Genomic DNA, 22,831 nt, shown 5'->3' with positions numbered 1-22,831 from the left:
TACAGATTCCTTGGGTAAAAGATGAGCGTTCCATGTACTTATCAGCAGAATTTTTTTTTTTTACAATTTTTTATAACCCTGTCAGAGAGAAGGATTTCATCGTAAGTGTATTTCCCAGAAGTAACTGGGAATATTAGAACCATAGAATATTAAAACTAGAAGGTCCTGAGAGAAATTTTTGTTCAACCATCTCAATATATACAGGAGAAAACTGGAGCCTGGAAAGATGAAATCACTTGCCCATGGCCACAAACAGTGCCAGTTACTGTGTGTTCAGGAAATGTTTATTTAGCGCCCTCTACTGGAAAGCCCTGTGAAAGTGGCTGAGGACACCACAGTGAATAAAAGGGACAAAAACTCCTAGTGTCTGTAGTTTATATTCTAGTGGGAAGAGAAAGACAAATAAATTGGTAAAATATATAAACCGTGAGATAGACATTCGTGCTAGGAAGGAAAATAAAGCAGGGAAGGAGAGAAAGTGTTGCAGAGGGAGATGTAAATATAAATGTAAGGTAGTCCAAGAAGCCCTAAGGGATCAAATGACATTTGAGCAGATATAAAAGAGGTAAGGGGGAGGGTCACATGGGTGAAGGATGAGGAACTTTCCGGGCAGAGGCAACAGCCAGTGCAAAGGTCTGGGGAGACTCATGCTGGGCCTGTTCCAGAAAGAGCATGGCGGCCAGAGTGGCTGGAACAGAGTTGGGAAATGGACGAGTAGGAGACGGTGCCACTGTGCTGACGAGGGACCCATGAAGGGCCTCACGGGCTTTTGTGAGGATTCAGCTTTCGCTCTGTAAGAAATAGGGAGCTACTTAAGGTTTCTGAGTAGCGGAGTGACCTAATCTAACTTTGGTTCATGTGGAGAATAGACAGCAGTAGGGCAAGAATTAACACAGAGACCAGTTAGGAAGCTTTGAATTAATCCAGGGGAGATGTTTGGAACCAGGGTGGTAGCTTGTGAGACGGGGTCAATTTTTTTTTTTTTTTGAAGAATGGTTATATCATTTATTTATTTATTTATTTATTTATGGCTGCATTGGGTCTTCGTTGCTGCGCGCGGGCTTCTCATTGCAGTGGCTTCTCTTGTTGCAGAGCACGGGCTCTAGGCATGCAGACTTCAGTAGTTGTGGTATGCAGGCTCAGTAGTTGTGGCTCGCAGGCTCTAGAGTGCAGGCTCAGTAGTTGTGGCGCACGGGCTTAGCTGCTCCGCAGCACGTGGGATCTTCCCGGACCAGGGCTCATGTCCCCTGCATTGGCAGGCAGATTCTTAACCACTGCCCTACCAGGGAAGTCCCTGAGAAGGGGTCAAATATTTGAAGGTAGAACCAAGAGAGAGCAAATGGCAGAGGTAGGACTAGAGCCAGGTTTCTGAGGCTTAAGTTTTCTTTTTGATGCACCATGTTGCTGAATTATTTGGTAAAGTTAAAGAGAGTATCCCCAAGAAATAATCTGATTTCTGAGTCACGATTAAGGATTAGAGTTGTAATTTTTAGTATACAGCTGAGGCACAGCTCACAATCACTCTGCCAAGAAAACTTTTGTAATTAGAAGTGTCCACATTTGTCATGTTGACCCATCAGAGGAAGGGAATTTTAATTACTTGAGCTTTGTGAGTTGCTGCATTGATCCTCGATTTAAAATATGAGTCTGAAACTGCACTACAGTTGTTAAAAAGACAGGCAAGTAGGTTCATCGAGTTAAACCTGCATTAGAAATGAACATCTGTCCATGTTCATCACAGCAGAGCATACGTCCTGCCTAAGCTTATTTGAAAACATGGTTCACTAAAAGTGACACATTTCCCAGGTATCAAGCTTTGTACACTGTGCATCATTATTACTCAGTGCAGAAGTTAGATGCCCAACACATTGCTTTGTGTGTAAACATAATAATATTTACATCCAGCATAATTCAAGAAATTTCATCTAACGCATCAAGTTCAAACACCCAGCCTGGGCTCAGTGAGCAGTGCTGGGAAGCATGGATACAGGAACTTGAAGTTCACAAGTGCCTGAAGGGGCACATGAGCTCATGACTGATGGCTCACAATCCTTCCTTCGCAGCTTCACGTCACCAGCCTGCAAGTTCTGATCTGTTTTCATGAAATGTAAATATCTACTCAGTACATTTGTTTCACAAGTATTCTAAATTTTATTAGGAAAAAAATGTTAACACATAAAATTAGAGAGAATAATACAACGAATGCTGTTCTAACCATCAGCTAGATCAAACAACACTTGACCATATCCGCTCTATGTGTGTATGTATCCAATTATATTGCTTAGCCATTTTAAAGCATATTGTTTTATCCCTAAATAAATACCTCAGATGCACCTGCAGAAAATAAGGATACTCTCCTTCATAACCATGACTATTATCATAACTAAGAAAACGGATACTAGTTCTCTCACAGCATCTAATACACAACCTATATTAAAATTTCTATAATTGTCCATCAATCTTTTTTTCAAACGGAATCAAGGTTCACGGTTTATATTTGACTAAGCTCTTAGTCTTTTAATCTAGAACAGGAGCCCTTTATTCTTTTCTGTTACTGACTTGTGTTTAAGACATCACCTTACTTATGTCATATCTGGATTTGTCTGATTGCTTCTTCATGATAACATTTAACTTTTTTCTCTATTCCTTGTGTTTCCTACAAACCAGATGATACAGCTAAACCAAATCCTAAGCATTGGAATCAGTGGACTCAGTGAAACAGACTACCCTCCCCTGTGTGGGTGGGCGTCCTCCCGTCCATCCACGACGTGAACAGAACAAAAGGAGGAGGAAGGAAGGAGGAATTTGCTCTTTTTTCCTGCCTCACTGCTCAGCTGTAACATCTCGTCTCATCTGCTCTGGCCTGGCTCCCCTGGTTCTCAGGCCTTCACACTCAGACTGAATCACATCACCAGCTTTCCTGGGCCTCCATAATCCATAAGCTTGCGGACAGCAGACCTGAGGGCCTCTCAGCCTCCATGATCACATGAGCCAATCCCTCATAATGAATCTCCATAGATAGATAGGCAGATAGATAGATAGATAGATAGGTAGATAGATAGATAGATAGATAGATAGATAGATAGATAGAATGGATAGGCAGAGAGATAGATAGATTGGGGAGATAGATAGAAGAGATAGGAGAGAGAGAATTAGATAGATAGAGATAGAAGAGACAGTCAATAGATAGATGATAGATAGATAAAAAGACAGATAGATAGATGATAGATAGATATAGAGGTAGATATAGATAGATAGATAGCCTTTTGGTTCTGTTTCTCTGGAGAATGCTCACTAAGACATAGACTAACAACCTCCCTAAGTGCGCAAAAGAAACTCCATTAAATTCTTACAATCCACCCACTCATTTTCCATGACCTTACACGTCTTATTTTATCATCTTTTTCATCTCAAAATACTTTTATTACAATTTCATTACAGGCCAATGTTTACAGACTGATTTACACTGAACGCATTTCAGGTAAGCTGTTCCTTAACCACACATGGGAAAGCAGAATAACCACGTGGATGGGCTGCCTCCCAATCCAGCTTTTGCCTATTGACTGAAATATCATTAGTGGAATTTAGACACTAATGACCTTTAATTCCAAAGAGCCTGGATATCCTTGATCTTATCTTCTTGAAATTTGACTTTTATTATCACATTTGCAACCGTCTTACTGGGGTCAGCAGCACTGTCACTAAGCACAAAAACTAGATATGAACATTTTTATGCCTAGAACAGAGGCTCACATGGTAGGTGATTAAATATTTACTGTAAGGAAGTAGATTTTAAAATATACATGCTTTATTTATTTTTAAGTTTTATTTTTACAAGAAACAAAGAAAATGAAAATGAAACGGCTAAAGAAATTATATATAAAGAAATTACATATAAGGAAACTAGAGGAATAGCCTCTATCCCCTACTGTTGGCTGGTTCAAAAGCTCACAAGGGCCTTATGTTATAACATATCGGGTAAGTCCTCCCCCTCGGACCTCTGATAGCCTCCGGCAGTGTCGTAAAATATTCAGTATCACGTGAAATCTCTTGTCAACTTTCAAAGCTGTGAACTCCTTTATGTCAGCTTCCACTACAAAATAATGGCCTGAAAATAAAGATATTAATGCTAATTTTTATTAGGACAACTTTCAAGATGAGTCTTTAATGTATTACATTATGACTATGAATGGCATTAATCACTTTTTCCTATCATTATCCAAGCACAGTGAGAACTGGTATTCTTGCTAAAATAGTAATTATTCTTTAAACTGAAGTTGCATAATGTTTACTGTAGCATTTCAGAAATGTAGCCCTGCTTATTATATCACTGGCTATCTGCTGGTATCTTTTGAACAATTCACTTTTCAAGACGCGATACGGTAGTGGTTAAGAGAATGAAACCCACAGCAGCTTTATCACTTAACTGAATGACCTTGGGCAAGTAACTTAAGCCTTCTTTGCCTACTCTGAAAAACAGTAATAATAATAGTACACAACTCATAAGGATGCTGTGAGGACTAAAGCCCTTAGTACACTATCTGGCACATAGTAAGCGCTATAGTATAAGCATGAACAGCTGTCATCATTACTATTCTAATTCTGAAAATATTGGATATCATTCCATAATAGACTCTAATGCCGTATTTCTCAGCCTCGGCACTACAGACATTTTAGGCTGATAATTCATTTTGTCAGGGCTGTCTTGCGCATTATAGGGTACTTCAGCTGCATCTCTGGTTTCTGCTCACTAGATGCCAGCAGCACCTCCAACCCCAGCTATAACAACCAAAAATGTCTCCAGAGATGGCCAAATGTTCCCTGGTGGGAAAACTGCCCCTGATTGAGAACTACCTCTCTAGAGTTAGAAGTTTCTGGAATTAATCTTGTTTCTCATGTTTAGTTACATTCCAAACAGTTGACATGTACACATATATATACCCTCATTTTACCTTTGGTTTCCTTCGTTTCTTCATCAATAAATCTGTGATAGAGATTTCTGGCCACAGAACTCATAGACTTTTTTGGTTGATGTAAGATCTTATATTTACTAACTACTGCCTTGTTGATTTCTTTAATAACGTCATTAATTTGACAATAGGTTAAGCGTGATTTCATGTACCTGTAAAAAAGAAAATGATTAATTTTTCTAAAGAATCATCATACACACTTGTTTTCTTTGCAAAACATTTACATATGATGACTTTATACAGTAGCAAAGCTATTAGTACTCTATATAAAAAATTTTATACCAACTTCCAAATAAACCAGACACATCTCAACCGTTGAAAAATTAGAGACCACAATATATTAGTGCTTATCTTCCCTAGTTATGTCTGGATACATAAATTCCTATTCTCCACCTACAGAATTAACATTACAATTTAAAATAGGCTTTCAAACTCTGATTCAAATAGACTGATTAATTGCAAATAGAAGTTTATTTAAATATTTTTAAATGTTTGTGAGCAAGGGAAAGAAAAATTTAAATATTAATAAATTATATAACTCATACCACTCTAGTTTCCTGCAAAAATGGATCTGTTCAGAGAGAAAAAGAAAAAAGGAGGAGGAAGAGGGGGAAGAGGAGATGAAGGATGACAAATGTGACAACAAAGATGACCATGCTGATCGAGACGAAGAAGAACGGATGGTGCAGGGGCTGCAAAGGGACAAAAGGGCCCGGAAGTTAAGCTGCACAGTTGGCCGGCAGAGGAGAACTACAGGCAGCCTCGACGGACAGCTCACTATTCATTCTGAACTCAAATGCCCTTAAGCATTGTCTCTTTCACGCTAAAGCCCACTCTTCCAATCCAATCTCCCTCCTGCCCATCCTCCCAGTCATCAGGGTCTTAGAATATAAGAATAGGAGACCCTTGATTCTGAGTGGTCTGTACAGACCAAAAACAAAATTTTCATGATCTGCTTCAATTTTTCCCTTCAATAAATCATGGATTCATTATGTTAAACTCTGTCCTTTGCCTCTATTCAAAGGGGCAGTTTTCTAATCGAAACTTCCTTAAGATAAAATAATATATAAATATGTTTAAAGGAAAATGTTCATATTGACCAAAACCCATTCATTTTCATTATTCCCTTCCTTTCTAGATTCATTTTCACCACTCATTTTTCTAACCACAATTTCCACAGTTGATGCCACAGCTCAACATAATGCAATTCCTTTAAATCATGTGAACTATTTCCTAATTTCCTCAAAACAAGTGCCAATGTTTTCTACTTTAATTCCATCTCAGTATTAACTTTTTTTTTTTTTTTTTTTTTTTTTGCGTTACGCGGGCCTCTCCCTGCTGTGGCCTCTCCCGTTGTGGAGCACAGGTTCCGGACGCGCAGGCTCAGCGGCCATGGCTCACGGGCCCAGCCGCTCCGCGGCATGTGGGATCTTCCTGGACCGGGGCACGAACCCGCGTCCCCTGCATCGGCAGGTGGACTCTCAACCACTGCGCCGCCAGGGAAACCCTGTATTAACTTTTTAAAGATAAATAAAGTCCTATGCTTGGAACACATTCTTCCTTATCCTAATCTTCTAACTTCTCTCATTCGTTAAATAACTCCTTAGTTTAAAAATGAATACTCTAGGGCTTCCCTGGTGGCGCAGTGGTTGGGAGTCCGCCTGCCGATGCAGGGCACACCGGTTCGTGCCCCGGTCCGGGAGGATCTCACATGCCACGGAGCGGCTGGGCCCGTGAGCCATGGCCGCTGAGCCTGCGCGTCCGGAGCCTGTGCTCTGCAACGGGAGAGGCCACAGCAGTGAGAGGCCCGCATACCGCAAAAAAAAAAAAAAAAAAAGAATACTCTACCATGACTATTCTAATATCCTTCCTTCAAGGAAGCATTTTCTGAAGACCCTTCTATTCCAAAGTTCTCACAGCCATTTGTTCTTCCCTTTAGCTCAGCCGATGAGCAACAACAATAACAACGACAATTTAAAAAACCGAATAGCATCAAACAGAATTTTAGCAACAATTAAGCTGTCAATAAAGGAAAGGACCAAGTGACCAAATCAAACAAACAAACAAAAAAACTAAAGAGAATTGTCAGCCTCATTCCTAGTCTCAGAACAGTGAAACTGCCAGATATTTTTCAAGTGGCTACTATGCATTTGAAAAGATGGTCAACATCCTATGTCATCAGGAAACTGAAAAGTAAAGCAATCAGGTACATTATACTTACTAGAATAGCTAATAGAAAAAAACGGACAAACTAAATACAGGTGAGTATGGGGAACAACAGGAACTCTCATTCTGCTGGGAATGCAAAATGGTACAGCCACTCTGGGAGACAGTTGGACAGCTTCTTACAAAGCTAAACATTTTACCATAGGATCCAGCCATCATACTCCTAGGTGTTGACCCAAGTGAGGTGAAAACATGTCCACACAAAAACCTGCACGTGAATGTTCACAGCAGCTTCAGTCATAATTGCCCCAAACTGGAAGTAACCAAAATGTTGTTCAACAGGTGAATGAATAAACAAACTGTGCTACACCTACACGATGTAATATTAGTCAGTGATAAAAAGAAATGAGCTATCAGGCCGTGAAAAGACATGAGGGGAACCTTAAATGCATATTACTAAGGCTACAGTGTATGACTCCAACTATAGGACACCCAGGAAAAGGGAAACTATAGAGACAGTAAAAAGATCAGTGGCTGCCAGGGGCTCAGTGGGGAGAGATGAAAGGGTGGCATACAGGGTATTTTTAGGGCAGTGAAACTATTCTTATCATGGTGGACACATGACATTACGCATTTGTCAAAATCCATAGACTGTACAACATAAAGAGTGAACCCCAATATAAACTACAGACTTTAGTTAACATCTAGTTAATAGTATCTAGACTGGTTTATCAATGATAACAAATGTACCACACTAATGCAAGATGTTAGTAATAGGGGAAACTGTTTTCAGGTATGAGAACAATGTACTATCTGCTCAATTTTTCTATAAACCTAAAACTGTTCTAACAAATAAAGTCTATTAATTAAAAAACAAACAACAAAATTCAGATGGACAACTCTCAGACAAGTAAAATAATCATGCCCTTTGCCCCAGGGATTCTCCTCCTAGGACACTATCTCAAGGAAATAAGGAATTATAAAATAGACTTGTCCAAAAGAAACTTCATTGCACCATTCTTCATAACAATGCAATCAACCCAAATACTTAATAACTTTTATACTTAATAACTATTATACAACTATTAAAATCCAAGTTTTCCATGATAGTTAATGATGGAAAAATGCTCATGATAAAAAAAAAGTAAGTAAACTATATTCACAGAATAACTACATTGTTGTAATGACAATCAGAAACAACTTGTTATGTAGGTGAAGTTAAAATATAGAAGGAAATACTCTCTCTTGTCTGAGTGGTGGAATTACAGATGAGTTATCTTCTAACAACAAACATTTTCTAACAACGTGCATTATTTGTATAAGAAAGTAACAAGAAATGTAATAATATAAAGCCAGAAGTTAAGTAAAGCCCTGGAATTATGAGAGTTTAAAAACACGGATTTCCATAATTGGTTCCCCATGTCATCTGTGAAGAGCAAAGGAGCCCTCTCTCAGGGGAGGCATCTTGTCTTATTCACCCTGTATTCTTTTCCTCAGCACAGACTCAAACAAGTGTGTGGCATAAGTCAATGGACAAATGGAAGCCGAACAAACACAGCACTCTCTGTTCTAATTCTCAAACCTATACAACACACTCACTTTCCTTAAAATTGCAGCAAAACTGAAGCTACTTCCGAAATGTAACTGGATAAATCTGTATCATAAAATGACCCTGAGAGGACTCAACAACAAATTGATCCATCTCTAGATCTCTCTATGAAAAGGTTTTACAACTAAACAAAAAACATAGGTTTTTTTTGTTTGTTTGTTTGTTTTTTTGCGGTACGCGGGCCTCTCACTGCTGTGGCCTCTCCCATTGTGGAGCACAGGCTCCGGACGCGCAGGCTCAGTGGCCATGGCTCACGGGCCCAGCCGCTCCACGGCATGTGGGATCTTCCTGGACTGGGGCACGAACCCATGTCCCCTGCATCGGCAGGCGGACTCTCAACCACTGCGCCACCAGGGAATCCCAAAAAACATAGTTTTAAACATCTTCAACAAAAGATTTCCTGCATTTTCACAGTACAATGTAAAACTATTTTAGAAAAGATCGATGTTGGAACACAGCATGTTACAATTAATATAATCAAGGCTTATACTTATCAACATGTATGTTGATTATTAAAGAGTTGAATTTATCTTAAATACTTACGCAGGAATGCCATTAAACTCATCAGAAGTTACAAATGGCATTTCTTTAACATTTTTTTGTTCTTTGGAGGGCTTCTTTGTGGGTACAGCTTCTTCAACTTTGACGGGTTCTTCAGGGTCAAGATCTGATCCATTAACACTACAGAATAGAGATGCACAGATGTACAGGTAATCGTCAGAATTCTGCAGCATACCAGAAAGCTTTGCAACTGAAAATGATCAGTATCAAACGCATGATTCATCTTGTTATAAGTTTATAGCCAACCTTTCTTCTATCCCTACCCCTAATGCTCATGAAGATCTGAATAGTGAGAATGTTAAAAAAGCAAGTCCCTAAATCTTCAGTAATATAATTGTTGTTTACACACTCAAAACATGGTGTAAGTAGAACATGCGCCAAACATCTTCATCAGTTACCCCACTGGTTCCTCAAAGTCAATATGCGTAAAGTTGAACTTAACTTCTAAATGGCTTTTCTTCCTGACTTCCCTATTTCTGGACATGGAAACATCAATCACCTTATATTTCTATCTTTCTAATTTATCCCATTGGTTACTAGTACAGTAAGTCCCCTACATACAGATGAGTTCCGTTTCAAGAGTGCGTTCCTAAGTCCAATTTGTTCCTAAGTCCAACAAGTTAGCCTAGGTACCCAACTAACACAATCAGCTATATAGTACTGTGCTGTAATAGGTTTATATACTTTTCACACAGATAATACCTAAAAAACACACACAAAAAATAAAGAAAACATTTTTAATCTTACAGTACAGTGCCTTGAAAAGAACAGTCGTGCAGTACAACAGCTGACGCTTCTTAGCAGTACCAGCTATATCACCGCTGCTTTTACTCCTGTTTTTGGATATCCCGGGCTTGAAATAAAGATACTGTACTACTGTACTCTATACAATACTGTACAGCAAAGTACACAAAAGCACAACCACTTGTAGAGGATGCACGCATGTGACAATGCACACATGTGGCAACGTACGCCAGACACATGAACTAACTAACATGATTGGATATGCGAAAGCATGTTCACATCTTTGAAAGTCTGCAACTTGAAGGTTCGTAAGTAAGGACTTACTATATCAATCCTGCCTGCTACAGACTCATTTTAGTTGCCAGCAATGAGCATGGGTCACCCGTGGCTCGGTCCTGCCCAATTTCTGGAGTCAATGAGAAGCCTAATATAGCTCCTACCCACAAGCAAATAGAGTCTACAAACAGGCTGTATCTTCTAGGTTGTTTAACTGCCAAGGAAGGAATGGAGCCCTGTTGCCAGCAGCAAGTCAAGCGATAAATGGAGATGGAATACAAGAAAGAAAAGATCCAACCCAGGAGCAAGGGAAGGGAATCCCAGGAAAGACAGGGAAGTGAGATCCCAAGACGACAGCTGAGTACCAGACACAGAGGGCAACTACGCCTGACTGAGGTGGTGTGATGAGGATATGGCCACGTGGTGGGTTGTCAAGATGAAGATGCCCAACGTTATGGTAGCACGATCCTTACGTGAATCCTAACCTGAGACTCCACGGTAAGCCTGGCTGATTCTTACCTGTACTTGCTTATCTTTAGGCCCTGCTGTGTGTATCAACTGAAAATAACCATTTCTACCTATAGAAAGGTTCTGCTGTGGCCTGGCCCTAAGAGCTGACGCTAGGCCATAGTGAGTTTAGAATAAAATTCCTCCTATTCCTCGGGCCACATTCCTGCTGGGTAGCCAATGTTCAGTCCAACAACCCTGGCAGATATCCTATGATGACCTCTGTTCCTAGCATTTATTCATGACCTTGCCCACTAATTTTCTCTTCTTGGAGTGAAATTCCAAGGTACCCTGACATACAAGGGACTCTGTTGAGCTTATCTGTTCCTGGAGACCTACAACTATCAGCAGCAACATGGCTCTTTTCCTACACAGCAAGGTTCGTGCCTTCCTTTCAGTTTTCAAACTTAAGCAGTATGTTGTTTGTGGAAACACATACACAAAACTGTGATTATCATAAACTCCAGGACGATTACCTCTTTGATAGAGAGAGGGTCTGCAATAGAAAAAGTGCTATAGGTACTGGAGTGTCCTATTTCTTAATCTGACTGGTGGATACACTGATGTTTATCATGCTTCTTTAATTTACACTAATTAATTTACACTAATTACTTTAATTACTTTTCTGTATATATGATACATTCGAAAGTTAAAACGTTAAGTTAGCCATGGAATGTTTTTACGTACTTGGAGCCCCCTTTTAGAAATACAATTTTGTAAATCAACTATACTTCAATAAAGTTAAAGAATAAAAGAAATACAGTTTTGGGCAGAGGACTGGAGAGATGGGAGTGGAGAAATACTGGAAACACAAAACACAGGAGCTCCCCAATCATGAAGACAAAAGATGACGGAAGATCTCGTGGAGCCAGACAATCAGAGGGAGGGCAGGGACAGACAAAACCCCGCAGAGGCCAAATGGACGCTGGGGCTACGAGACAGAGAGACAGGTTGAAGATGCCGAGTTCCTGTCTAGGTGATGGGTGGGTAACAAGGAGACAGTTTAGTCTTAGACACGCAAAGCTGGAGGAGAGAACAGCTCATTCATGAGATTCCCAGCAAGCGATTAAAACAGAACTAGATGCCATGTCAAGGCCAGAGTTGGACATTTGAGAGCATTAATAATGGTGTTAAGTTTAAGCGTGAGTAAAACAGAGCTTTAGGACACACTTGTAATTTAAAAGAGGGCAGAGAAAAAGGAGGCAGCCTAGTCGAAGATGTAGGATGACAACTAAGAAAGCACAGTGGCAGTGCAAATAACAGAATTTCAAAAAGATGGGCAGCAAAATAAAATGTGAGAAGAATCAGGGCAGAAGAGGTATTTTTTACCCCTTTGTGACCTTCGAGCAATCATTTTCATAAGTATGGTAGTAATTAACAGCCAAAGGCTAGGTTTTAGGGGCTTCAGGAAAAGGGCAGGCACGAACATACACTGGCAGTGAACAGACAGAGGTAGGACAGTACTTTGAGGGTAAAAATAGAGCTAGGTTTTTGTTCCTTGAGCTGTTTTTAAGATGGGAAGCTCATTAATTTTAGTTTTACCCTAAGGCAGTGGTTCTCAAGGGTCAGGGGAAATTCTGCCCCGCAGAAGACATATGGCAATGTCTGGCAACATTTTTCATTGTCACAACTGGGTGGAGGGGTGGAGGTGGGAGGGGATAGAGGAGGCTACTGATACTTAGTTGGAAGAGGGCAGGGATGCTACTAAACATGCTATTTTCACAAAAAAGAATTATCTGACCTAAAATGCCAATAGAGCCAATGTTGACAAACTCTGCTCTAAGGGAAAGAAATGAGAAAAAGTAGAAAAAGACAGTCTAGAGGAGACTTACCCTTGGGAAAGAGGGGGGACAATTTTCCCAGAGACTGTGGGATAAGAAAACTGGTAAAGATGGGGGAAAGACTATTTCTTGTATAAGTAACAAAACAAAACAAAACAAAACCCTGGATAATCACTAACAAAATTGCAAGTATATAGAAAAGCAAAAAGATTTGAAGTGTTTGTTTTAATAGTTTGATAAAACCAGATAGTAAAAATAATTACAAACATACTTACATGTTCTGGGTTACTGTTACTTGAGGCAAATGGGGAGGTATGTTTTCTTTGAGATGTTCCACATCTTTATAATCTTCTTCAAGACATTCAAAGAGTTCCTAAAATAAAAAAAGAAAAAGCTCACAAATAAGCATCTGTCCTGCCTGTGTGTGTTTTAACATGTTAGATAGAACATGAAAGGGTCTTCCCTGGTGGTCCAGTGGTAAAGACTCTGCACTCCCAATGCAGGGGGCCCAGATTCGATCCCTGGTCAGGGAACTAGATCCCGCATGCCGCAACTAAGAGCCCGCATGCGGCAACAAAGATCCTGCATGCTGCAACTAAGACCCAGCGCAGCCAAATTAATTAATTGATTAATTATTTTAAAAAAGAGCATGAAAGACTACGTACCACAATCACAATGGTTCTGAGTATTCAAAACGCAGAGCGGTGAAAAAGCACTGAATACAGCAATATTTAAAAAGAGCCCTTTGGTTCTCGAGCTGATTTTGGATGGCGATATATTATTTTTCTCTACTGGATTTTTTCAGAGGACAATTGTTAGAATAACATTACAACAGGCAGGGTTGACATTCATGTCTTTCTAAAATAACCTTGGGAAGCAACTGAAAAGTATATGAAAGATTTATGTTTCTCATTCTGGTAAAGTGCTTTTGTTGACTTAGCAAACGTTCCCCAGTACCGGAGTGAGAATGCATTCCCAGAACGCAACGATGAGATACTGCTTGGAATGGCTTTCATATATTCCAGCTTAATGAAAATTCCTACTTGATCATAACCGCTTTCATTTTGTGTTGTCTTTATTTAACTTTCTCTAGAACTTGAGGTTATGAACTCACGCAAATTTAATAAGAAAAATACTCTGTACCTTCGGATTCCCGTCATCTAATTTTCAATCATAATGTAAACAAAAATTCCAAATAGTCTTTAATCCTGAGTTGAACATTCTCGAAACCCACACCTAACCCTGGGCATTCTTGGGCAGGGTAGAAGTGAAACCATTATTGGTTTCTGTTTTGAATTTGTATAACATCTTTCTTTTAAAGAGATGAATGATGTTCAGAGATACTAATTTCATTTCAACTGATAGTAGGATAGGCACAACCATGCCCAGTCCCAGAGCTGAAAAATCTTTACAGACATTGAAGATGATAAGGCTTGAAAAGGACCAGAGAGGCCACCTTGACCATATCAATGGCTCTAAGAGCATGAGGTAATTATGGTACGGATTGAATAGTTTCCCATCCCATCAGAAAGTACACTAGCACTTTGATTAGGTGAAGGCTTATTTAGAATAAAATGTGTATGTGAATGAGGCTCAAGTTTTTCTTTGCTTGAGAATCCTTATACTATATTCTATAGAAATAGAGAAATGCAGAATAGAAGGGACCCAAGAAATAGTTCAGTATGACCCATTACTTTTCAAATGAGGACACTGAAACCCCAAGAGGAAAAATGACCTTCTCAGGCTGGCAGAAGGTGCTTCGGGGAGCCAGGGTGAGAATCCACATCTCCAAACCCCAGGGCAGGCATTCCTCCTACACCACACTCCCAGGAGATCATTTATTTAAATTAAACCTACCAAGAATTATTTAGGAGAGACTTCTCTGGTGGCGCAGTGGTTGAGAATCTGCCTGCCAATGCAGGGGACATGGGTTCAATTTCTGGTCTGGGAAGATCCCACATGCCACGGAGCAACTAAGCCCATGCGCTATAACTACTGAGCCCACGCGTCGCAACTACTAAAGTCCGCATGCTCTAGGACCTGCATGCCGCAACTAATGAGCGCTCGTGCTGCAACTACTGAAGCCCACACGCCTAGAGCCCGTGCTCCACAACAAGAGAAGCCACTGCAATGAGAAGCCTGCGCACTGCAAGGAAGAGTAGCCCCCGCTCGCCGCAACTAGACAAATCCCACGCACCACAACAAAGACCGAACACAGCCAAAAAAAAAAGAAAAAAAGAATTATTTAGGAAATATTCCTTTTTACTAAATAGACTGGCTACCAGCATGGAGGAAGAAACACATCTGGAACTCTGGAGTCTTTTATACTGGGAAAATAAAATGCAAATGGCACTCTTTACCATTAATAATAACTTACAAAGCTAAGAACATTATAAACTTAAAGAATCCTTAAGAATTCCCTGGTGATTAGGGAGTCTGGATCTATTGCCTTTTTATTTTGTTTTTTTCACTAGAAAACCATTACCTTGAGTGAACTGTTGGTTTGTTCTTGATACTGAATTTCCAATTCCAATTTATTTAGAAGTTCATTTACTACAATGATCTCATCTCCTATTTTATTTAATATAGTCTTCAAGGTAGGTTCTTGCCCTATTAATAAACAAAGATAAAATGGAAAATAAAATGTATAGAAAAGCAAAAAACATACATGTATCCAACTGAACTCTTGGGACAGAGCTCTACCTTAAAGAGACACTGAGGGTTGAGAAAGAACTATTGTTTCAGCCCCTAGGAACTGTCTCTATGGAGAATCTTAAGAACTCATTTCTAAGTAATATGAAAAAAAAGGAAGGGAGAGATACTTACACTGTATCCCCTGAATCTTTTGCTTCTGGAGAACTGTTCCACTAATAAAACACCTAGAAATGCTAGATAAAATACACACCCCTTTACATGCATAATCGAGCTCTTATGAGAAAAAGGTAAAACACCAAGGGCTTCCACATGAAGAGCGAACCACAGACCAGGCAGTACGTGTCAGCTGATGCTGCAGCAGCCCTAATGGTGGTGGGGTGGGGGACGAGGTACAGAGGAATGCTGGAGAGAGGAGGCTGTCACTCTCAGCAACCTAATATATTTGGTTTTAATGGGGATAAGAGCCAAGGCTTTGGGACTTCAAAGCACAGGATGCTGAAAGTGAGAATTCCTAATGAGGCCAGGATCCCTCTTCATGGGCTATATCTTCAGTGAATGTGTAAACCTGAAAAATTCTAATCACTGGCCAGGAAGATAAGCTTATGTTTGGACTGGCCTGCAAGAATGGGTGGGAGGCGGCGGAGAGTAGCCTGCTCTCAAATTCCCAACCCCACCTCCTAATCCCTCTCTCTAGCTTCCTAGATACGACGATGGGAAAACCAGAGTCCTCTCCGCCCTAGAAATAAGAGAAGTAGTAAAAAAAAGAATTTTTAAGGGCAGATCAAAAGCACAAAAAGGAAAACTATCCTCACAATCAAATCTTTCCATCTTCACTTCTAGCAACCAAATCATGAAATACACATAACTGAAAACATCCTGTGACCACATCTATAGATTACGGATGCAGTAGAGTGAAATGGCTAAAGCCTCCAGGCCTGAAGTCAGAGACACCAGTACCTGCCCTCAGAGGGTTACTGGGAAGTAGGAAAGTACATATAAGATGGGTGAGCACTGTGCTTGGAACCTAGTAAAGCACTCAGTAAAGGCAAACTATTATTAATCGACGTAATCTAATAAAGCAATGCAAATTGCATTTGACAATAGGTTCATAACAACTAAAAGAAATTAACAAGTAAGTTAGAGTATTGATGTCTCTGCTGAGATTAATTGCAGGGGGTAAAACAACTAGCTGGATATACTGGTATCTCAAATAACTTCATCATCTAAATTTTAGGGCCTTGTTTGTTGATTTATAGTAAAATAAATTCACTACTTTTGATAGTAGTGATCTAGTAAATTACAGCAGCCAAAGTGGCAAACAAATTACTAGGTTTTCCTAAATAGGCCATGGAACCAAACAGACAAATTGTTCTCTCCACGTACAAATGATGGTTACCCAGTGTGTAGTTATCTAACAGGTCAGACTCCTTCATCCAGGCTTCATGCTTTGATGGGGTCATTTGAATTCAAGGTTTGATCGTTAACAGATCACTAAATTATATTTTTCCAATAGTAATCATGCCCTCAGAAAGAGAATCTAAAGAAGACTACTTATTAAAAACCTAAATGTCCTTTTTCAGATTATTCAATAAAAGTGGCATAGAAGTAGACAAGTACTACACTGGGAATCGGGACACAAACCTGTAGTTCCAACTGACTACCCATGAGCTGGGGGACCGAGGCAAGTCACCTGACTTCTGAGCCTCAGTTTCCTCATGTGCGAGACCAGGGGCTTGAGAAGATGAACCCACAGTCCCTTCAGCTTTAACTTTCTACAGAATATGTCAGCCACCAACTGTAAAATGGATGAGGCTCTTTATCAGTGGTTCCCAACAAGAGACGGAGAATATCAAAGTCTCAGAAGGACATGTATAATTTGAAGGGACATTCCAACAGTATAAGTTCATATTTGAATTTTTTTAAATTATCAATTCATAATACAAACTACAATAAAAGTTCAACAGGATCTTCCCAGCAGATGGAATTCCACCTATCAATAAATCTTTAGCTTTCCTAGATACGGCTGGGAAGTACATCATTTTTGTAAACAATATTTTTCCAGACTTCACAAGGATCTCCTACTTCTCTGCACTTACATTGCATCATCCACTTTCAGCACTTCAAAATATCTTGGAAGATGGTTACAATTTACAAGTTTCTGGATGTTCAAAAAATTAACTTCATTTTCAATTAGTTGTTTCCTAGTGATATATATTGATCAGCTTCCTCCAAAGCAGTCTGTAAGATGGGTTACGGGCTACTTCTATCTCTGTGGATCTTTTCCACTTCTGGTTTTTTCCTTGTCTTTTAGTATCTCTACTTAGCTCTAGAACTAGGAACATTAAATAACCTTCAAATCTTACTATTCTGCCTTGTGTGTCTCAGAAAAACATAAGTAAATAAATATAATTAATAGCTAGTTCATTGTTCAATGTAACTTACATTTTAGTATCCTCTGCAATATTCAAAATACTGAGGGCAGACTGTTTTAAGAATCACCATTCAAAACTTAAAATTACCTTTCTAAGATACATTCACTTAACCAGGCATAAGATATCAAAGTGGGACAATAATCATAATGCATTTTGTATGTACAAAGTCAGTGGAATCTGTTTTACTTACCACAATTTCTTAATGACAGAGTTTTTTTAATATTGCCAATCTTTTCATTAATATGAGAGCATAATTGTTCCAGATCCGAGGAGGCCATCCTTTAAGCCTCTGAAGAAAAAGATATACATTTATAAAAAAAGGGAAGCCAGACAAATTTATATTCACTTTCAAAATCCAAGAATGGTAAACACCCAGTAAGTCACATCTCCCTGAAAAGAAAGTACAAAAACTCAAGAGAAATATCTTTCAATCCTACAAAATTCAGTTTCTGTCCAAAGTCCAGCACTGACTTGTCTTAGAGCTTTCTGTAGTTAATGCATCCCAAACCAGGGTACAGGGGATAAGCCTGTGTCATTTCCTTATAGATTTAAGGGGACAAATGCCTTTACTTACACATAAAGACAACATTGGCATTTTCTTTGAAAACTTAAAGACCCAAGAATTTTAAGGAAAAACACAGTAAGTTCAAAGAAACGGGTCCAGGTAAGCATTTCTCCCATGCTGTTGGGTTTGGGGCTTTACTATTTGGGGTCGGTAAGGAGGTGGAGGGAAGGGAGGAAAGAAATCAGGTACTATTCACTCCGAGGTTTTATGAGGTCTAAAGCATCCACCCCGGCTAACCGGGCGAAGCAAGGTCAAGCCCTCTCTTCCGCCCTACGCGGCACCGCCCCGAGCCCCCCACCCCGCCCAAGCAATGCCTTCCGCCCGCTTCCGAAGGCGGGATCCTCAACACCAGACTCCAACCTTATGCGGATCCAGGAGCAAAGGGCCCACTCAGTGCGGTCGCGAGGCGAGAAGACCCCTCCAGTCTCCACCGGAAGCCCAGAATGGCGAGACCCGGCTCCGGGAGTGAAATTCAAACTGCCCGCCGGGTCTTGGTATCGCGCAAGCGCACATCAGCGCTCGCGGAACACTGCTTAGAGGCCTCCTGCGTTTCCAGGTTTACCCAGGGCCGCAGCTGAGCGGGCCAGGGGCGGGGCAGTGGTGCGGGGCCGGGCCGGGGAAAAGGCGGGGCTGGGTTGGCTCGGGCGCGAAAGGCTGCCGCGACAAATGCCCCTCCTACTCCGTGCCGTAACGGGTGATTTCAGTCGGTCACCCAATCCTGATCGTCCAGCAGCCAGGGCCAAGCGCTCGGGGGATCAAATCGCGAGCTTAAACTGGGTCTCCAAGTTGGCTACACATTAGAATCACCAGGGCAGCGTTTACAAATTCCAGTGTCTAAGCCGTACCTCAAATCAGTAAATTCAGACACTCTGTAAGTGTTGATTTGTTTGAATTAGAATCCAAGCAATATTTACACATTGTTATTTGGTTGATACATTTCTTAAATCTCTTTTAATTGCAACAGGCCTACTTATTTAGAGCTAAATTCTTTTAGCAGGAACGAAGCCTTTCATTGTAGGACTAAATGTAAGGCTTAAAATGTCAACATTCTATGAAAAATAACATAATAACAAAAATTCACCCTGCAGCATCAAGGACAAACATTATCAGATTACTTCCCATGAGAAAATAAACAAGAAGAAGAGAGCGTAAAGGCACTGAATACAAGACGAGAGGGGGGAAATGTGGAAAAAATACAGAAATGAGCAGTTGGATCACTGCCTACTTCTAATTTCCTTCTGGGACTGGTTTACTTGGCAGGACTTCTTCAGCTGCAATGACAGAAACTCTATCCAAACTGACTTAAGCAAGGAAAAAGACTTTATATGGCGTATAAAACTGTAAAGTGTGTGTGTGTGTGTGTGTGTGTGTGTGTGTGTGTGTGTGTGTGTGTTCAGTTACAGCTGAACCCAGGTACTCAAGAATACTATTAGGAAGCCATCCCCATCTCTCAGTTATGCGTTCCTCCCTGTTGGTTCCATTCTCAGGCGGCCTTTTCCCTATGGTGACCTCTGGTACCTCCAGACTTATACCTCAATGGTTAGCAGTTCTTGCTTTCCTAAGAGATCTAGCAAAAACCCCAGGATGGAATCTCAACAGCCTGACTTGGGTCATCTGCCCACTCTGAATCAATCAGTCTAATTTGGAGGGGCGAAATGGTCTGATTCGCTAGGTAGCCTGGAGCTGGAAGCCAGGACAGCCCTACCCAAAACACAAAGTCTGAGAGTAGGACACAGATAGTTTCTCAGGAAAATCTAGCTGCTTTTATGAGACAAAGGGGACAGGGAGAAGTAAAAACAAAACAAAAACCTGTCTTCTTCAGGGTTATGACTCATTCAAGGTGAAGGAGACAACTTGCCTCACAGAAATTATGTTATGGGGAATTAAAATTTATCAGTATCCCATCTCTTTCCACAGAGAAGCTATGTTCCATTGTCATCCACAAATTACAAGTAGGAAAGAGAGCTATTCTGCATTGGAATGATTGTATTGCTGATATAATTCCTTGGAAAAATTCCAGAACCATTGCTACAATTCACTATTCACTTCCATAGTGTTCTGAGAAGGATTTTACTTATGATACTGATATTGTCAAGTTCTAAATCCTTTATATATTCATCCATTCTCATCTCCATTTCTTTCATTATGTCAAGAAGATTTATTTTTCATTCTTTTTCAAGCTGAGATGGTTGGTTGAGAGAAAGTTATTTGTGTTTGGAATCTCAATAATTTATTTCTTCCAGGATAGCAATGTCCTGACCTGCACCTATCTTCCCTTTCCTGTTGAAGTACCTCTGGACAGTCATGTGATGAGAGGGAAAAAAATGAAAAGAGCAAGATGTAAGAAATTGCTGGACTGTTCCTTGTAAGATATATGAGCAAAAGTAATGTGAACCCTAGTCTTCAGAGAAAAATAGTAATAACAATAACATCAATTAACATTTATTGGGTACTTATTCTAATTCAGGCATTTTACATAAATTATCCTGTTTAACCTTTGTAATAAATTTATGAATACTTAAATTATGATCTGCACTTTACAGATGAGGAAACTGAGGCTTATAATTAAGTAACTTAATTATAAGCCCAAGTCAATAAATGGCAAAGTGGATCCCTGACCTCAGAACTGTCTTCTTTACCATGATGCTCTGCTGCCTCCCCAGGAGAAAGGGGTCATTTGCTCCCATGTTTTGTGTTTCTGAACCTATAGACTTGCATCATCATTTAATTCCCTCATGACATATCACAACATGAGCAATTTTAGATTACCTATAAATTTGAAGTTTTTGATACCCAATTGACTTTGACAGAAAAGACTTTATTCATACTTTTTGTACTTCTCTTTGTCTTTCTCTTGCAGCTAAATGTCGAGCTTAACCTCTGGATGTCCCTAAACTGTCACTGTAGACTAGAGATCAAAGATCTCGTTAAGCAACAGGCCTCTGCATTTCTAGGCAACTTGGGAAATATTTATTCCTCTGGTTTTGACCGATGACTAGTGACCAGTGGGTCCAATAAGTTTTGGGACAGGTTCATAGCTCTCTAGCGCTGATGGGTCTTCCTTTCTGAGATGCCTCACTGATCACACAGGATAAGTCTGACCTTTTAAGGAGTTATAACATCCAGACAGATTATGTTTTTACATTTACCTATTAAAATACTCTCCTTTAGCTTGTTTTATTTATTTATTTATTTATTTATTTCTGCCCTGCGTGGCTTGCAGGATCCTAGTTCCCCAACCAAGGATTGAACCCAGGCCACGGCAACAAAAGCACCAAGTCCAAACCTCTGGACCACCAGGGAATTCCCTGTTGCCTTGTTTTTAAAAGCCATTTTCTAGATGAAAATATTAAAATCCAAAGCATGTACTTGTAATACAGATCCCACAGGGACTATTTCTCAATTCTCATTAGCTGTCATAGCAGCTGAGGTCATCCCAGAAAATCAAAACTTGTCACTTTTACAATGTTTCATACCCTAAAACGATTTATAGGGGAGTTTTTTTAAACCAGAGAGGAGAGGAAACAGAAAAAAACTTACCCTTTCCCCCAGTGGTCTTTCTTGAGTCTTTATCTTATGTATAATTTTTTAGTTTTATAGTCAAGCCGCAATTTCTGTGCCAGAAGGCTGCTCTTAACAAAGGCCCAGAGGCATGTAATGTGATTAGAGGCAGGAAAGGAAAGTCCCCAGCAAGAAAACTTCCCTCTCTCTCTCATCTAAAAATTCCACCCAATAGTAAGACAGAGGAAGATGCAAAACAAAACCATCAGGAGACCTTTTCATAGTCCCAGCTCAGTCATTAACTGGCTCTGTGAACTTGAGAAATGAACCACTTCTGAGATCACATCCGGCTCAAAGCATCAGACATTTTTTTCTTCAAAAAAAGTTTCTCTCTTTCTGTAACTTGCTTTTTAAATATAAATATGACTAGGTAAGGATAATAGACTTTTACGTTAGAAAAGAGAACTAAGATTGTCCCATGGATTTTCCTTTCCTTACTTATTAACAAATGTACCTCAAATAAGTTTTTTTTTTTTAAAAAAAAAAAAACCCTTTCCAAAGAACCACTAATAACTGTAGACAAAGAAAGAGAGATAATGTAAGGTAATAAACATTTAAAACTGATGTCAAGGAGGGAAACAAGATTCTGGAGCAGAGAGAAGAAGCAGAGCATGGCCTGGCTTCTAATGACACCACCACCCCGGAAATCATATTGGAGAACCTACATATCTGAGAATTGAAGGAAATCTGAAGATTACCACCTGAGGGATAGTCTTTCTTTTTTCCCTCTTCTTGGCCATGGCTCTCTCTCTAACTGAGTCTAGCTTCCCATTGGAAAATGATCCAAAGTTTGAGCTATTCCTCAAAGCAATTGTCTATTACTTGAAATTGTGAAAAGCAGAACATTGGTTTAGGGTGTCTAACAATGAAAGAAAAAAGGGAGAAAGGAAGGCAAGGAAGGAAGAAACCATGCAAAGAAAATAAAGAAAATGACCTACAGGAATACATATTTAAAGGAATGGAAGAAATTTTATATCCATATGAATTGTATATATATTAATTAA

At 39.9% G+C, this 22,831-nt stretch overlaps 1 protein-coding gene across 2 annotated transcripts; it reads right to left on the bottom strand.

The window, feature by feature from the left end:
* Positions 1-3,190: 3,190 nt before the first annotated feature.
* On the bottom strand, positions 3,191-18,815 carry SKA1 (spindle and kinetochore associated complex subunit 1). 2 transcript variants are annotated; one of them, XM_027118534.1, is made up of 7 exons: positions 18,661-18,815; positions 17,892-17,990; positions 15,100-15,224; positions 12,890-12,987; positions 9,289-9,426; positions 4,953-5,122; positions 3,191-4,108 (listed from the first exon to the last, which is right to left on the bottom strand). In XM_027118534.1, the coding sequence occupies exons 2-7, from the start codon at positions 17,977-17,979 to the stop codon at positions 3,960-3,962; spliced, it is 768 nt and encodes a 255-aa protein (XP_026974335.1). In that variant the 5' UTR covers positions 17,980-17,990; positions 18,661-18,815; the 3' UTR covers positions 3,191-3,959. The 2 variants fall into 2 exon arrangements, with proteins under 2 accessions (XP_026974335.1, XP_026974334.1); XM_027118533.1 differs by having other exon boundaries at positions 18,627-18,814.
* Positions 18,816-22,831: the final 4,016 nt, after the last annotated feature.

This window comes from Aethalodelphis obliquidens, unplaced genomic scaffold (genome assembly GCF_003676395.1).
Source record: "Aethalodelphis obliquidens isolate GAN/ISIS:26980383/991018 unplaced genomic scaffold, ASM367639v1 scaffold19, whole genome shotgun sequence".
In the NCBI taxonomy this organism is placed as follows: Eukaryota; Metazoa; Chordata; class Mammalia; order Artiodactyla; family Delphinidae; genus Aethalodelphis; species Aethalodelphis obliquidens.
Note: the sequence above shows the minus strand (reverse complement) of the source record. Positions and strands in the feature narration are given on the sequence as shown.

Excerpts from the sequence above, each read along its gene's own strand:
- SKA1 (XM_027118534.1), bottom strand. The coding sequence starts at position 17,979 with ATGGCCTCCTCGGATCTGGAACAATTATGCTCTCATATTAATGAAAAG. Across the intron at positions 12,988-15,099 it reads AAACCAACAGTTCACTCAAG|GAACTCTTTGAATGTCTTGA; the intron begins GTAATGGTTTTC and ends TTTTTATTTTAG. Across the intron at positions 9,427-12,889 it reads GTAACAGTAACCCAGAACAT|TGTTAATGGATCAGATCTTG; the intron begins GTAAGTATGTTT and ends TCTATTCTGTAG.